Genomic DNA, 18296 nt, shown 5'->3' on the forward strand with positions numbered 1-18296 from the left:
AAACTCTATTAATCGTTATTCTACTTGAAAGAACAGATTTTTTTTTTTTAACTATAAATATACCAATTCTGTTTGGTTCAATATATAATAATTCGTGAGGTTTTGTTATTGTCGAGATAATTTCAAACGAGGGAAAAAGTCGGAAATAAATTCTTGAAATAATGAGACGTGACTCTTTCATTTCTTTTCCTTTGGAACTTTTCTTGAAAAAGAGAGATATCTCTTTTTCTCCTATATTGCCGTGTCTTTGACAAATAAACACGAAAAAAAGAAGCGCACTGATTTCAAGGCAAAAATTTTTTTTTTTATTAATATTAACAATTTCTCATTCTTATTTTTTATTAATATTAATATTCTTATTCTTAATATTAAAATATTTACAAAAATTTATTATTTAATAAAAAATTATAATAAAAATAATTTTTAATTTCTTATTCCATACTTTTTACTGCTCAATTGAAGAGTAATTTTTGAATGTTCTATATTTAATATTCAGAAACTTGTCTTGTAGAAAATTATATTATTCTTCGGTGTCATTAATAAAGTTTCTGAGAAATTATAACTTTTGTTTTTGGCTAAATGCAACATTTTATTATGGGATAGTAAAATATACATAAAATAAAATATGTTTAATGCACAAGAAAATTAGGTTAATTGACTTCATATATATATACTTTCAAGAAAATGTTTCGCTATACAAAATATTTTCTCCATAAATTTAATCAACTGAAAATTTTAACTTCCTAAAAATTATTTTTTACTTATTAATTTTTAGAAATTAATTTAATCCCCTCAGCGAGGATTTTTTTAAGTGGTAAAAAAATTTTTGTAAATAATTTTTTGAGGCGATAAAATTTTTTTTAAACTCTCCTTACTAAAAACAGAATTTATTTATTTTACACTAAATCCAAATTTGCAAAATAGAATAATATTACTTGAAAATAATTCTATATTAAAATAAATACATTTTACTGGTGAGAAAAATAAAAGAATTTCGAATTCTTCCCAATTTAGGAGTGAAACTAGTATATATGATTAATTATACATAATTCAACGATATCAAAGTACGTGGCTAATTCAGTCTAAAATTTAATATTCAGAAATTGTGCAGTGATGCACTGGCTCGTAGAGAATTCTGATTAATATTCTCTCATGTATGACTGGATTAGTGATTTATTAGATTCTCCACTCGAAATATTCAAACTAATCATACAAAATAAACTTATATCTTCACTAATTGCACATATATAAAATACGAAACAATTTCGAGCAGAAGCTACAATTTTTTTCCATTCAATTTTATATCATTTTCTGCCTTTCATTGAAAGGTTTTTACCGTTCAATATATGAAATTTTGCTTTATTAAACTATTTTTCAATAAAAAGAATAAAATGATTGTAAAGTAAAAAAAAAAAAACGAGATCAAATAAAATAAAAAAGTAACCGAATATCTCCAATATTACCAATGAATAATTACTGATTTATGAGATATTGTAAATTTTTTAAATTTCATTTAAAATATGTATCAATGAAAAAAAAGAGAGATTAAATAATTGGAGATGATAAAAATAAAAAAATACTTCGTTAAATAAATATTTCATTGCACATAATTTCAATTTTGTCTCTGTAATTTTGGAAATTATACAAATTTTTATTATTTAATAATTAAACATGCTTTTATATAATTATTTAAAACAAAATTAATTTTAATTGAATTTTATTTATTAACATTAAACTAATTAATTAAATCAACTAAACTGCATCCAGAGAAATGATATATTTGTCTCAATAAATATTTATTTGATTCAAATAAATTTTTATTTGATTTAAATGAAAATATTTTTTAAATTAAAATATTTCTTTAAAAAAAAATGGTATATTATTGATCTGAAAAAAAAATGTTGGTAAACATTTTAAAATGCGCAAAGTCTGCAATGAAATGATAAAGGGAAAACTATCTGCATTTTGAAAGTTTCAGCTATATAATTGTGAATCTTTAAAGAGCATTAATTGGGATTGAGTAGATTATTCATATCGAAATCGCCAACCAACGTTCCTTCAGGATTTGCTGAACTAAACACATAAAGAGCTGGATATTGACTTTACGAGTGTAAATTTACAAAGATAGAGCCAAATCTGTTGATTAATTAAGTATTCAAATTCAACTGAACCCCGAAAGTATAGAAGCTAAATCATTGATCCACAAATGTTATCATCATCATAGTCATCATCATCATCAATCAAAAACAATATTTGCAATTTCAACAAAGGTCATTTTCCAAAACTATAACGTCTCAATGAATTTAATTATTATTCACAATTAAAATCAACAACAACAATAATAATAAAATAAAAATAATAATAATAAAATAAAATAATGTCAATTATTCCAAATAAAATCGGAAGCCTTTATTATTTTACAAATTGTACATGCAAAAAAATCTTTATGTAAAACAGCGATATGTTTCATTAATACAGCGAAAGTTTTCGCTATTCTAGAGAAATATTTCCCTATTCTAGAGAAATATATCGCTATTCCAGAGAAACTTATCGCTGTTCCAGGCGAACATTTTTTTGCGTAATAAACGAATAAAATTGGAAAAAAAATTTTAATAAAAAAGTAGATAAATAATTAGTATTGATATTTGTTTAAAAAAAAAAAGAAAAGAAAAAAAAAAGTAAAACATTTTGTAATGTATCTTGATATCATTTATCATCCGCGTGACTCTGACATTTAATCTGAGGAAAATCGCGCTCTGCATGAGATAGAGGAGCTTAAGTAGATGAACTGGCGGTGAATTTAATTACGTGAATAAACGATTTAATGAAGTCTAGCAACGAAAGAATCGATACTATATAAGGGGGAAGGAAAAAAAAATTCAAATTGCGACTGTCCTTCATATAAACTATACATATATATTTGAAAGAGGCAAAAATGTGATATGAATCCCTTTTAAAGTAGAGCAGCTATAAACTATGTAGATAGGATATACTCTTATCTTTCTCCTTTATACACTGAATTCATCTTTCTTCGTACCCACTTCCGATTCGTTAAATTTTATGTAAGAAAGTGTTTTCTTTCCGTTCGTCATTCATAATATCGAGATATGACTATGCAACTTCACTGCAAGAGAGATATTGCCAATATTCAACTTTTATAGACTCTACTTTTTTATAGTAAAAAATAATTCTCCCAAGCATTTCCAATAATAAGGGCCACTTTTGCCCTATATTCAAATAAAAAAAAAAGTTGTACTTTTTATCACCATTTTTTATTTTAAAATTAAAGTATTGGATTAAAAATTTTTTTGACGACCAGTGATATACATAAGTAGAATAAATTCATTAAAATTATTGATATAATATATATAATTTTTCCCACTCACTTACTAATAAATAATTAAGTAGATAATGTCATCATTTTAACGTAATAATCTCGAAATAAGAAAATTAATATGTATCACAATGTAAGGGAAATGTATTTAAAAAATTTAAGTAATTTCAAAAGAAAAAAAAAAAATTAGGCGAGAGTAAAAACGACAAATGAACCGTAAAACGAAGTTTGCAATTAAAGTAACTTACGATTATGGAGATTTTGTAAAATAATATTCGTAATTAGCATAATATACGATATGACATAGATGATATTTTAGATAAGATTGGAACATTTAAAAAAAAAAAAAAATGTAATAGGTTTTCCTCTCTGATTCCAACCGAGTGTATATTTGATATTTTATCTTAATCTTTTAAAGAAATTGGAGATAAATTTCACTTTCTCAACACACTAATATTAATATCATAAAATATAAATTTATTAAATAGGAAAATTAAAAAGCGATACTAATAAAATATATACAAAAACATAATAATATTATAGAAAATATAAAAAATTGTCAACTATTATATTTCTATAAAAACAAAAAAAAATTTACTTCTAAAATTTTAATTTATCACAAATTAATAGAATATAAATTTTTTGTTTCCCTTTATAAGTTAAATATGACATTTTAGAAAATTAAAATAACACTTGAATTATTCATGTAATTCACTGTAAAGTGTTTCTCGTTTTTTTTATTTTTTGGCCCGTTCTCTCTGTTAGGTAGATATTATTTTACGAAATAGTAAAAAAAATTTCATTGTTTGGCATTTTTTTATTACAAAAACATTTCAGTGTTTATGAACATTTGAAATTTTTCCAGCCACACTATTATAATTTTAGATGGATTTAATTTTTTTTTAAAAACAAAAATTTTTGGTAAGCTAATCTATATAAATTCTGATTCTCGCCATCGCAACCGTTGCTGTGACAACGATTGCTATGGAAACAACTATTATAGTAACGATTACTATGATAACGGTTGCTATGGGAACTGTTCCATAGCAACCGTCATTGCCGTTCCATTAGTAGCGGTTACCATAGCAACGGTTCCTATGGTAGCGGGTACCATAGTAGTGGTTTCTATAGCAACAGTTCCTACAGCAACGGATCCTAGAATATCGGTTTCCATAGCAACGGTTCCTATAGTAATGGATACCATAGTAGCCGTTCCTATAGCAACGTATCCTACAGAAGCAGTTGCCGTAGCAACGGTTTCCATAGCAACCATTATTGTCGTTCCTATAGTAGCGGATACCATAGCAACGGTTTCCATAGCAACCGTTATTGCCGTTCCTATAGTAGCGGTTACCATAGCACCGGTTCCTATAGTAGCGGGTACCATAGTAGTGGTTACCATAGCAACAGTTCCTATAGCAACGGATCCTAAAATATCGGTTTCCATAGCAACGGTTCCTATAGTAACGGATACCATAGTAGCCGTTCCTATAGCAACGGTTCCTATAGTATCGGTTCCTATAGCAACGGATCCAACAGTAGCAGTTACCACAGCAACGGTTCCTATAGTAACAGATATCATAATATAGGTTACCATAGCAAAGGTAACCATGGCTACGGTGGAAGTAGTAGCAGTTATTATGGCAACAGTTGCTATGGTAACGGTTACTATGTCACCGGTTACCATAGCAACCATTTCTTATTCTAACAGTAACTAATAAAATAAATCAACAAAATTATTTACATTGTTAGAAAAGAAAATTTCGACTTTAAATTAAATCGTGACTTAGGGAATATGGTTATTTCTATATCTAGAGGCAATGTTCTGGTTTAAAGCATTGCTATAAACCGTGGAGAACGCGTGTGGAATACGAAGTTGGAGAGACGTGTGCGGTCTTGAAACTAAAGGACAAAAAGGTGGTTTTCAGACGAGAGAGAGAGAAAGAGAGAGATGAAGGGAGGATAAGAAGAAGGAAGAGAATGGTTGGTTGGTCCAGCGAGAAACCGATGTCGATCCTTTATCGCTCTCTCTAACCGACCCTCGTAAGTATCACTCCTTCCGTATCGCCTTGCACTGGTCCAATTTGCAGACCAAAATTTACGGTCGGCTCACGTCGGTGAACCAAAAAAGAAGCGTGTCCCTTTCCGCGATATCACTCGTTACTGCCAAGGCTATACACACTCCATTTTCCTCTCTCTCTCTCTCTCTCTCTCTCTCTCTCTCTCTCTCTCTCTCTCTCTCTCTCTCTCTCTCTCTCTCTCTCTCTCTCTCTCTCTCTCTCTCTCTCTCTCTCTCTCTCTCTCTCTCTCTCTCTCTGTGTGTAGACTTTCCATCCCACTGACAAAAAACTGTGGTTTTAACCAAAAAAAAAAAGAAACCCCTCCTATCTTCAACAAGAAAAAGTCGCTTTTAACACGCTCAAATCTCATTTTCCAAAACGATATCCTATTATATAGACACTTCATGCAAGAATACAAAAAAGAATATTGAAAATAAATTTAAAAGAAATATATATTTTTTTATTATTGAATAAAAAAAAATATCCAATTTCTGAAATAAATTCTCTTTTCCCAAAAGAAAAGATGATTTTGAGGGAGAAATTATTATATTATACAAACCGGACACAGAAATGGGTCTGACATCTAATTCTCTGGTATCTTGAATATATGGTGAATTTAATCTCCAGCTACAATCAGATACATGGCAAATGTGACATGTGAAATACATGTACATGTATATATATACAGAAGATAGAGCAAAGAGACGCGACAATCGCAAAATATTGAGATATATATATATATATATATATATATATATATATATATATATATATATATATATATATATACAGAGACCACGCGGTGTAAGCAGATTTTTAATTTTCACCCCAGTGCCCTGAATTCTCATTTCTATCGGTTTCATCGCGCGATTCGCGTGCACACGAAAGGTAAACGGTTTAGAAAATTCGTCGAGTTTAGCGGAGCGGAAAATGCGCCACGAAATCAACGAGGCATGGAAACTTAGCGCGATGCGCTGATCGATCTTTTAGTTGTGAATGAGACAGCTTCAGAAAAGAAGAGTAAGAGGAAGAGAGTCATTCAGTCTTACTTTGCCAGAGGAGTCTGAGAAGAATTAGAGTTGGTTTTTTTTTTTCTATGTCAAATAAGTTTAACAAAGTTGAAATATATCTATTAATATTAATATTATCTATTAATTATTAAAATAAAGTTTGTTTTTTTTTTGGAGAAATTTAATTTCTTTACTCAAAAAAGAATGTAATGCTAGTTTCTATATAGTAACAGTTCCTGTAGTAGTGGTTAGGGTAGTAACGGTTTTCATAGCAACCGTTCCCATATTTACGATTAGCATGGCAAATATTACCATAGCGACGATTCCTATAGGAACGGATCCTACAGTAGCGGTACCGATAGTAACGATTACCATAGTAGCGGTTCCCATAGCAACGGTTCCTATAGCAACGGTTCCTATAGTAACGGATACCATAGTAGCGGTTTCTATAGTAACGGTTTCTATAGTAGCGGTTCCTATAGGAACGGTCCTATAGTAACGGTTCCTATAGTAGCGGTTCCTATAGTAGCGGTTCCTATAGTAACGGATACCATAGTAACAGTTTCTATAGTAGCGGTTCCTATAGGAAAGGTCCTATAGTAACGGTTCCTATAGTAGCGGTTCCTATAGTAACGGATACCATAGTAGCGGTTCCTATAGTAACGGATACCATAGTAGCGGTTTCTATAGTAACGGTTTCTATAGTAGCGGTTCCTATAGGAACGGTCCTATAGTAACGGTTCCTATAGTAGCGGTTCCTATAGTAGCGGTTCCTATAATAGCGGTTCCTATAGTAACGGATACCATAGTAACAGTTTCTATAGTAGCGGTTCCTATAGGAAAGGTCCTATAGTAACGGTTCCTATAGTAGCGGTTCCTATAGTAACGGATACCATAGTAGCGGTTCCTATAGTAACGGATACCATAGTAGCGGTTCCTATAGCAACAGTTCCTATACTATCGGTTCCTATAGCAACGGATCCAACAATATCAGTTACCATCGCAACGGTTCCTATAGTAACGGATACCATAGTAGCGGTTTCTATATCAATGGTTCCTATAGTAACTGATATCATAGTAGCGGTTTCTATAGTAACGGTTCCTATAGTAGCGGTTCCTATAGCAACGGTTCCTATAGTAACGGATATCATAGTAGCGGTTTCTATAGTAACGGTTCCTATATCAACAGTTCCTACAGTATCAGTTACCATAGCAACGGTTGCTAGAGGAACCGATACTATGGTATCCGTTACTATAGGAACCGTTGTTATGGCAACTGCTACTGTAGATACCGTTGATATAGGAACCGTTACTATAGAAACCGCTACTATGATATCCGTTACTATAGGAACCATTGCTATAGAAACCGCTACTATGGTATCCGTTACTATAGGAACCGTTGCTATAGGAACTGTTGCTATAGGAACCGCTACTATGGTATCCGTTACTATAGGAACCGCTACTATAGGAACCGTTACTATAGGACCGTTCCTATAGGAACCGTTGTTATGGCAACTGCTACTGTAGATACCGTTGATATAGGAACCGTTGCTATGGTAACTACTACTGAAACCGTTGCTATAGGTTCCTATAGCAACGGATCCTACAGTAGTGTTTACCATAGCAACGGTTCCTATAGTTGCGGTTAACGTAGCAACGGTTCCTTGGATACGGTTGCGACGCAAGCAATTACTATAGCATAACGGTTTCTATGGAAACGAATACCACAGCAACGGTTGTTATGACAACGATTTACTGAATATCTAAATATACGCCTGCTCACATTTAAATTATATATTAAAAATAATATAAATTTGTTACTATAGATTGCAAAAAAATAAAATTTAAATGATAATTATATATATATTTTTTTTGTAAAGTTTATATTTTTAATAACTTTTTGCTATTATATTCCCATGCGGATTTTCATTAAGGAGATTAAAATTTTAACGTCAAAGTATATCCAATTTGTAACGTCATTACATTATGAAGTATATAATTGGAAAACGGGTGATGCTTTGAAATGTCTACTAACGAGATGTTTCACAGTATACACTCATTTTGTTTTTTTGTTCTCATTTCTTTTTTTTTTTTGCAAGACTTCTTCTGATTCAATAAAATCTATTTTGCAATTTCGTGCTTTACAACTTTGAACGCACGTACAATGTGAGCGGTGCTAAAGTTTTGAGTTTACACCACTCGAGCTCATAAACAACCAAAGGATAAAATACATTTTATTTTCTCCCCTCCTCTTTTTTTTCGTATATTTCCCCGCAATTTATTTACAGCAAATTCACGAAAACTTCTATACCGCAACTTTTTTTTTTTATTTTTTTATCGTTCAAACAGTATTTTCTTCTGACAAACATAATTAGATTTTAAAAATTATATTTTTAGTACTGTGTGTGTGTGTGTTTCAACTTTTGTGAATTACAATAATTAAATGTGAGTTTCATTAAAAATAATTGTTAATTAAATTCAGTTATGCGTCTAATTATCCAATTAGATTTTATACAATTTGTCTCTATTAATTATATTTTAATAGAAAAAAGAAATGAAAATTCTTTTTGTAAAAAGAACATTTTTTTGTAAATCTAATTTTTTTTTAAAAAATTGAAGTTTTTTTTTTGAAATACAATAATTATTGCGAATTATTGTGATTTAGTTGCAATCGAATTCTCAGTAATGAGATTGTGGATTTGAAATAGACTTGTTAGGCTGTACTATCCATGAAATCACCTAGAGGCAAATAGTAAACGGTCAAACAGGAAAATGACCTCCATTCAAGAGAGAGAGAGAGAGAGAGAGAGAAAACGTGTCGGGCATTTGCGTTACTAGTATCAGAGAGGATAATGGATTATAACGTATCTCATTACCGGAGGCCTAACCTCTAATTAGACAAACAAGTAGATTTCAACTACAACCAATCTCCTCTTTCATCATTATCCATACCCAAAGTTTCATGCGGTATTATTGTCTTTGTAAATAAACCAATAATTCCCTCTAAAATACTATTTATAAATATTTACAATCAGAATAATACTGATTAATGTGCAAATTTTAAACATACTTTTGTTCATTAAAATTGATTTATTAGTAAAATTGTTTTTCAAAATTGTATAATTGTCACAGGTATTACTGATTTTAATCATTATCAATTATGATACTGAAGTCCGCAACGTTTTTACAAACAAAAACAAAAAAAGTAATTAGACAATATCTATTACTTTGTGTTAAAATTAAAATTATTCGAGGGTAACTGGATTCTATAAAAGTATTAATTTCTTGAAAGTTTGTGCAAATCAAAATTAGAGATAAATTTTGACACGAAAAAATAATTCTATTTTAATTTTTCGTTTTTGAAAACGTTGCGGACTTCAGCATCATTATCAATGGAATATTTGAAATTTTTTGTGAAAAAAGAGAAGAATATTTTAAGACAAAAAATTAATTTGTTTCTAATAATCGATTACTTGGCTATTATCAATAAAAAATATTGATTTATTAATATTTGAAAGAAAAATTATATTCACACTTGTCTGATTATTATCAATCTTTTTGCTATAATTATATAAAATATTTCGAATATTTAAAACTGTATTTTATTAAAACTAAAAAATTTTTATCATTAATTTATTAGAAAATGAATTTCTCCATTAAATTGCCTTTGTTAATTAATTATTTACGTGTTTATTTAATGCTTCATCGACGAAAATCACAATTTTAGCTATTGAATTTAGTGAATTGTTTATCTCTAACTTAATTAACGACAATTATTAATAAAATAGAGTAGTTTATGTTATATTAATTAATGAAGTCATAAAGTAAAAATTAGTAATATTGTCAACAATATATAACAAATTATACCATTCTAAATTTAAAATTTTTGCTTTTGATATTAGAAATAATAAAACAAAGTTTTAATTTTTTTTTTCTATAATCAAAAGTAAATAAACTTTTTTTTTAATTTCATTCTTAAAGGTTAATTTTAATTCAAGGCTTTAAAAAAAAAGATCGTAGGGTGAAATATGGTTCGATTAACGAATCACCAAGCTATACCTTATAGCAAAGTTAGACGAATCTAGAACACGGGAATCGTCAGCAGAACCACGAGGGGATACGACCTCTTTGCCATCCCTACAAACTTGGAGATCAGATATCGCGCGTCGGGTAATCGAAATAATATAGGTCGCTGATTTCGATTTCAGTTATACTCTGTACAATCATTTCTAAAATATAGCGATTGTTCTCAAAAAAAAAAAAAAAAAAAAAAAAAAAATATTTCACCCAACTTCCAATAATATTCTTTGATTGCTAATAAAGTATGAATTTCTATTCAATCCATTCATTTTTTTACAACTCCACACTTTCATACTAAATTAAAAATCAATCATTCACAGTAAAGAAATTGAATTTCTAAAAGAAATTTTATTCTTTTCAATCATTTTTTTTTACTGTAAAACAATTTGTTATTGCATATAAAAGATGATATAAAATATTTATTTTTACTTCTATAAAGTTGTAGAAAATCTCACATTTAAAAAAACAGATTTTTTCAATTGAGATTTTCAATGTAAAAAAAATTAATTCTTCTTCTAAAAAAAAAACAATAATAAAAAAAATTTCCTTTATTAAAATACATACAAGAAAGAGATTCTAAAAAGTCGAAAAAAAATAACAGAATAAATTTTTGAATGAAGTTTATTTTTATTTCGAAAATCCGCGAGCTTTGGCACAATCAATGTGCAATATTTTCAAATTGTAGCAATTTTTTTTCTTTCCCAGTAAAAGATTAAAACGGGATTTTTTTGGAATCGCCAAGTTTTAAAAGTTGATAAATGAAAGTCTACAGAATATGGAAAATAATCCAAAAAATAAAAAACCTGTATTTTTAATTCAACATATTGAATTTTTCTACACGGGAAAGAATGAATTAGCTGAAAATACTAGAGTATTTGCTAAAAAAAATTTGCTATAGCAACTAAAATGTTTGTTAGAGCTACTAAAAAGTTAATATAGCTGTTAAAAATTATTAAATTAATTTTGTTAATATTAATTATTAAAAATTAGCACAAAAAAAATTTATTTGATTTAAATAATCGGTTACTTATGGGCTATTATAAAATAAATATTTGAACCAAATAATTTTTATTTGAATCAAAAATAAAAAGGAATTTATTGTAAATAGAGAAATTACTGATTCGAATAGTTTTCATTAAATTAACAATATTATTTTGTCCAAGTATTTATTTGATAATAGCCAAGTAACCGATTTTTTTAATCAAATAAATTTGGAACAAAGGAATTTCAAAGAAGTTGAAAAAAATCTTTATCTGGAACAACGATATGTTTTTCTAGAATAGCGAAAATGTTCCCTGTTTTAGTGAAACATATCGCTGTTCCAGTGAAACTTATCGCTATTCCAGATGAAGATTTCTTTCCATGTTGGATCGATTTCAAGAGAGAAGGAAAAAAAAAAGATTTACCTGTAACAGCGAAACGTACAAAAGTTTTACTTGTTTCAGTTAAATGTTTCGCTATTCCAGTGAAATATTTCGCAGTTTCAGGTAAATTTTCTTTTTCCATGTGGGGTAGTTTTTGAAAAAGGGGTAAACGTGACAATTGAATAAATAGAATAATTTCAACTTTAAAAATGTTTGACTAAGGAAAAATTTAAAAATATGAAAATCTATGATAATTTGATAATAATTTGACTGTGATTTTCACGAAGTTGACAAGAGAATAAAACTTGGAAGACGCGAGACTTGTACATATGTAATCGCTTTCTTATAAGACATTAGGTTGCCGACCTCTATAATTGTAACGGAGAAGCCGAAGAATCCAGCAAACTAGACGGTTTCGTATCTCTCCATGTGTCGGCAACCTTATGCGTTTTCACTTTCTAGATGGCCATTTTTATCACTATATAGGTATATATATATATATACATACGTATGCAGGCCACACGCACGTGGAGAAAGTCTTCGATTTTAAAACAACTATCGACGCTAACTCTAACACGACATTATTTAGATCTTCAAAAAAAAAAAAAAAAAAAATCCATATCCGGCTTTCAAAATCTCTTTCATTTTCTTTTCAAATTTCCATTTCGAAAATTTATTTCAAATTTTTTTTATCAATATTATACAATTATTCTTTATACGCCCAACTTTCTTTTTCTTTTCTAATTTTTAGGTTTAGGGGAATGTCGTCATGAGTGGACCACTATAAACTACAATGAAAAATATTTTAACGCAATTTTTTGAATCTGATTTCACACTGATATATGATATATATTATATCAAAAAGACACTTTTAGATGACTCGATATATATTATCTCGCGCGCATGAAAGGTAGTACATCATATCTGTAAAGCTGTCGATATTTCAAACCCAAATGATCGAATTTAGTTTTGTCGAAAGTATATTATAAGAAGAAATTTTTTATGGGTCAATCAGAAAAATGTGCACGACATATATATATATATATATATATATATAGGACAAAAATCTCTATTTCAACTGCCATTTCTGATTACAAATTCAATATTGAAAATTAAATTTTCATTTCTTTATAAAAGCAATTCATCGAAGGGACTCGAGTACCTATATAGTAAAGAAAAAAAAAAGTGAGAGAGAGAGAGGAGAACAGTAATATGTAAATTTAAGACTATAAAAGCAAATTCAAATAATACGATGCCTCTATTATAACCCAAAGTTGTCTGAACTAGTTGCATTCATATCATGTGGTTCGAAAATTTACATATAGGTGAATTTCCAAACCAAATTGGTTTAAGTTTCCGAATGAAATTTCGAATGTTTCTTCCGTGAGAAATCACGATTTTCAACTTGGAGTAAAAAGAAGAAAACGAGTCGAATTTTTGTCATTCAAATTTATTAGAATTACACGGGGAAAAAAAAAGATTTATACCTAAAACAGCGAAAGATTTTACTGGAATAGCAAAAGTTTTAATTATGTTATAGTTAAATATTTCATTACTTTTTTTCTTTTTTTTATTTTCATTTGGTGGCAACCGTTTCCATGACAACTGTTTCCATAGCAACCGTTTCCATAGCAACTGTTTCCACAGCAACTGTTTCCATAGCAACTGTTTCTATAGCAACTGTTTCCATAGCAACCGTTTCCATAGCAACTGGTACGAAAGTAACTAGTACCAAAGTAACTAGTACCAAAGTAACTAGTACCAAAGTAACTAGTACCAAAGTAACTAGTACCAAAGTAACTAGTACCAAAGTAACTAGTACCAAAGTAACTAGTACCAAAGTAACTAGTACAAAAGTAACTACTACCAAAGTACCAAAGTAACTGTTACTAAACTAACTAGTACAAAAGTAACTACTACCAAAGTACCAAAGTAACTGTTACTAAACTAACTGGTACCAAAGTAACTAGTACCAAAGTAGCTGGTACCAAAGTAACTGGTACTAAACTAACTGGTACCAAAGAAACTGGTACTAAACTAATTGGTACCATAGCAATTGGTACCAAAGTAACTAGTACCAAATTAGTTGGTACCATAATAACTAGTACCAAAGTAACTAGTACCAAAGTAACTGGTACTAAACTAACTGGTACCATAGCAACCGTTTCCATAGCAACTGGTACGAATGTAACTAGTACCAAAGTAACTAGTACCAAAGTAGCTGGTACCATAGTAACTAGTACCAAAGTAACTGGTACTAAACTGGTACCATAGCAACCGTTTCCATAGCAACTGTTTCCATAGCAACTGTTTCCATAGCAACCGTTTCCATAGCAACTGGTACGAAAGTAACTAGTACCAAAGTAACTAGTACCAAAGTAACTAGTACCAAAGTAACTAGTACCAAAGTAACTAGTACCAAAGTAACTAGTACCAAAGTAGCTGGTACCATAGTAACTAGTACCAAAGTAACTGGTACTAAACTGGTACCATAGCAACCGTTTCCATAGCAACTGTTTCCATAGCAACTGTTTCCATAGCAACCGTTTCCATAGCAACTGTTTCCACAGCAACTGTTTCCATAGCAACTGTTTCCATAGCAACTGTTTCCATAGCAACCGTTTCCATAGCAACTGGTACGAAAGTAACTAGTACCAAAGTAACTAGTACCAAAGTAACTAGTACCAAAGTAACTAGTACCAAAGTAACTAGTACCAAAGTAACTAGTACCAAAGTAACTAGTACCAAAGTAACTAGTACCAAAGTAACTAGTACCAAAGTAACTAGTACAAAAGTAACTACTACCAAAGTACCAAAGTAACTGTTACTAAACTAACTAGTACAAAAGTAACTACTACCAAAGTACCAAAGTAACTGTTACTAAACTAACTGGTACCAAAGTAACTAGTACCAAAGTAGCTGGTACCAAAGTAACTGGTACTAAACTAACTGGTACCAAAGAAACTGGTACTAAACTAATTGGTACCATAGCAATTGGTACCAAAGTAACTAGTACCAAATTAGTTGGTACCATAATAACTAGTACCAAAGTAACTAGTACCAAAGTAACTGGTACTAAACTAACTGGTACCATAGCAACCGTTTCCATAGCAACTGGTACGAATGTAACTAGTACCAAAGTAACTAGTACCAAAGTAGCTGGTACCATAGTAACTAGTACCAAAGTAACTGGTACTAAACTGGTACCATAGCAACCGTTTCCATAGCAACTGTTTCCATAGCAACTGTTTCCATAGCAACCGTTTCCATAGCAACTGGTACGAAAGTAACTAGTACCAAAGTAACTAGTACCAAAGTAACTAGTACCAAAGTAACTAGTACCAAAGTAGCTGGTACCATAGTAACTAGTACCAAAGTAACTGGTACTAAACTGGTACCATAGCAACCGTTTCCATAGCAACTGTTTCCATAGCAACTGTTTCCATAGCAACCGTTTCCATAGCAACTGTTGTTACGTCCCGAGCTAAGGCGAGGGTGGTTTTTATTAATTAACAAAAAAGGGGAGGTAAAGTGCTGATTTATCAAGTTGGTAAATCTTGATATTTATTTTTATGTGGATTCGTGTCACTTTATAAGAACAAGGGTCCTTTGTAAATAATATTATGCACATTCCCTTTTAAAATGAACAATTTATTTGACAATAATGTTTTATAATATAATTTTACTTACAATGTTGAAGTTGGTTCTGGATTGTTACAATGCAACCGGCTTTACACAATTGTATCGCAGGATGACAATAATTCAGTTCGTTATTTAGCACTAATGCACCAACGACTATTAAATACTATTTAAGAATTACTTCTCGACATTGTATCTTAATACAAAAAGAAACTTGTTTCCTTAATAATCGGAAGTAACTTTCATAAAATAATATTATACGACAATCGAAATAAATGAACTTATAAAATTCAATGAAAATTACCTTCGATCTTATATAAATTATAAGAAACAAGACTCTTTTTATTAACACTGATTTAAAAGTACAATTTCACGATTGAAGGGCCGACTCAACGATACTGTTCGGGCAGAAACTCACCGGAGTAATATGACAACTATAAGCCTATTAACAGTGGTTTATATACTTTTTTAAACAATGAAATGATCTAATTTAATTATGATAAAAATTGTAAGATCAAAAGGTTATTCAATGTGTTTTTCAGTTAATACAATTACCTATTTTAATTATTATTGCAATTTTTATCTTCGATCAAAGTTTATCATTTCATGACATACTTTCTTATATATTTACTATATTATAAATATGTGCCTTCTCAGAAAGGTACGAAAAATATGTTTGTCCATTATTATTTAAATCTTTCCATTAGTTATTGCGCAAACGTTAAGCTACTATTTAATTATTTGTATATAATTTACTTTACTGAGAATGTGATATTCTTCAATATCGACGCCTCATAATTAATTCTAAGTTGATCAATTATCATACGGGTTGATAACGCATCGACTGCAGTGAAGAAGAGCAATGTTAATTATGGTCGATAATATTGAACAACGCATGTAGATCATTTCTCTAAAAGATGTATACACACACATACATACACACACCATATACATATCTATATACTTTTCTTTTATGAGATAATTAATTTTAAATACTATATATTAATTACATTATAATAATAGTTATCCATAAGTCTAATTATTATGTATATTATGTGCATATATATATGCATACATACATACATATATCTATAATTACGTAAAAAAAACTATTTTTAAATAGTCGGGATGTAACAGTCCTCCCCCCTTAGTGTTTTTATCGTCCTCGATAAAAGAAACATTTTTTTTTTTTTGGAAAACGTGATTTCGAACAATTTGTGTTTACTTGGTGTGACAAGGAAGATTCGTGCAGATGTTAGTTTCTGTGAAGTTCAAAAAGGGTAAATGAGAGGCCGATTGCGAATTGACACGTGAGATAAGAGGTAAGTTGATCCTTAATTGTGATCGAGTATTGAAACATATCACCACAATAAATATTATCAATTCCAAGGATGTGTGTTGATTATTCCTGCTCCCTTGATGGTGACTTAGGTCAGTATTTTTCCGGAGTTGAACGGTGATTGAACCTTTAGGAATTTGTTTTTGAATCCTTTGATAATGATGGTGGTGGGGCTTCGGGTAAGTATTCATTCAGTGTTAATTTAATCTTCTGATTGACCAGTTTGTTCTTCTGAAAAGAAATGTCAGAAAACGTTCCTACCGTTGAACAGGAAGTCCGTGCAGAAGCTTCGGTTGCAAATTTGACAACACAAACAAGAGACAATAGTACGGTTTATGGTTCGCCTTTTTGTAGAAATAATCTTAATTTTTCCGCTTTAACGTCAAATAATTGGTGCGTTATTCACTGTCGCATTCTTTCTCGAAGAATTGTGGATCTTGAAGAACAGTTTGGAGTGTATCAGTTTGCTTTTTGGCCTATTGCGACTCACCAAGCTGTTGAAACTTTGTGCTGCTTGTTTGCTGAGTTTTCGGGATATCATCTAGATCCGTCTAATATTTTCGTTGTTCGAGAGTTAGACAATTATAGAGGCGGTGTATTGATTAAAGTAAATTCTTTGGAACTTAAACGGCAAATTTTCAATTACGAATATTTATTCAAATTACGGAGATTTAATTTAGATATTGTTTAAGTTAGTGATAATTTTATATATATATAATATATGTGTGATTTTTGCTTGTTTTTGGGTATATATATTTATTAAATTTTATAATTGTTTTATTTTTATATAGCTGATCTTTTTCGGAAGTCAAAAATGCCATTGATGCGAGTATTACCATTAGTTTTATCTTCTGCCATGGAATTGTCGCGACTTTCGAGGAGAGCTAATTCTCTTCAAAAATTATTAAAGATGTCTGATGTGCATTCCACAACGAAGAATTCTTCTTTTAGTCATCCTTATCTTCCAAGGCTGTATAGGGGTTACTATCCTTCCAGAAATTTTCTTCATCGATTCGTACATCAAGAGTGGAAGGAGGAATTATCTGATATAATTGATAGGACCTATCTCATGTCAAATGATCTTCTGGGATTGTTAGAAGGAACCATTATGCCATCTTCTTCATTTCCGGGTCCTTGTGAACATAATTCCTTCTCTTGTATTTGTACAGGGTAAGTTTTCTTTTCTTTTATTTATTTTTTATTTTATTTTTTTTTTTTTTTTGGTTAAAAAGATTTATATATAAATATATATATTGTATTGTTTTTGTCTGTTTATAGCACATATGGCACATCCGATCGTTTCTGTTTGTGTGGGCGATATATACGCATGAATTACAGCTCATACTTGTGTCAGTGTGGACATGTGACATTTGATCCGAACCTGCCTCCTCTTTTTATCAGACAATCAGATGACGGAATTCCGTGTTTGCATATCTCCGAGAATTTGTGAAAAAGTGTTACCTCTTATTT

At 30.1% G+C, this 18296-nt stretch overlaps 2 protein-coding genes across 4 annotated transcripts in view; one reads left to right on the forward strand and one right to left on the reverse strand.

The window, feature by feature from the left end:
* The window catches only part of LOC127287188 (furin-like protease 2), a 283866-nt gene that overhangs the window by 148234 nt on the left and 117336 nt on the right, over positions 1-18296 (reverse strand). The window lies entirely within an intron of this gene.
* LOC127287197 (uncharacterized) lies at positions 17641-18276 on the forward strand. Its single transcript, XM_051314005.1, has 2 exons — positions 17641-17996; positions 18105-18276. The coding sequence occupies exons 1-2, from the start codon at positions 17641-17643 to the stop codon at positions 18274-18276; spliced, it is 528 nt and encodes a 175-aa protein (XP_051169962.1).

The sequence above is a fragment of the Leptopilina boulardi genome, unplaced genomic scaffold (genome assembly GCF_019393585.1).
Source record: "Leptopilina boulardi isolate dan_hultmark-lab unplaced genomic scaffold, ZJU_Lbou_2.1 LbouV2_368, whole genome shotgun sequence".
NCBI lineage: Eukaryota > Metazoa > Arthropoda > Insecta > Hymenoptera > Figitidae > Leptopilina > Leptopilina boulardi.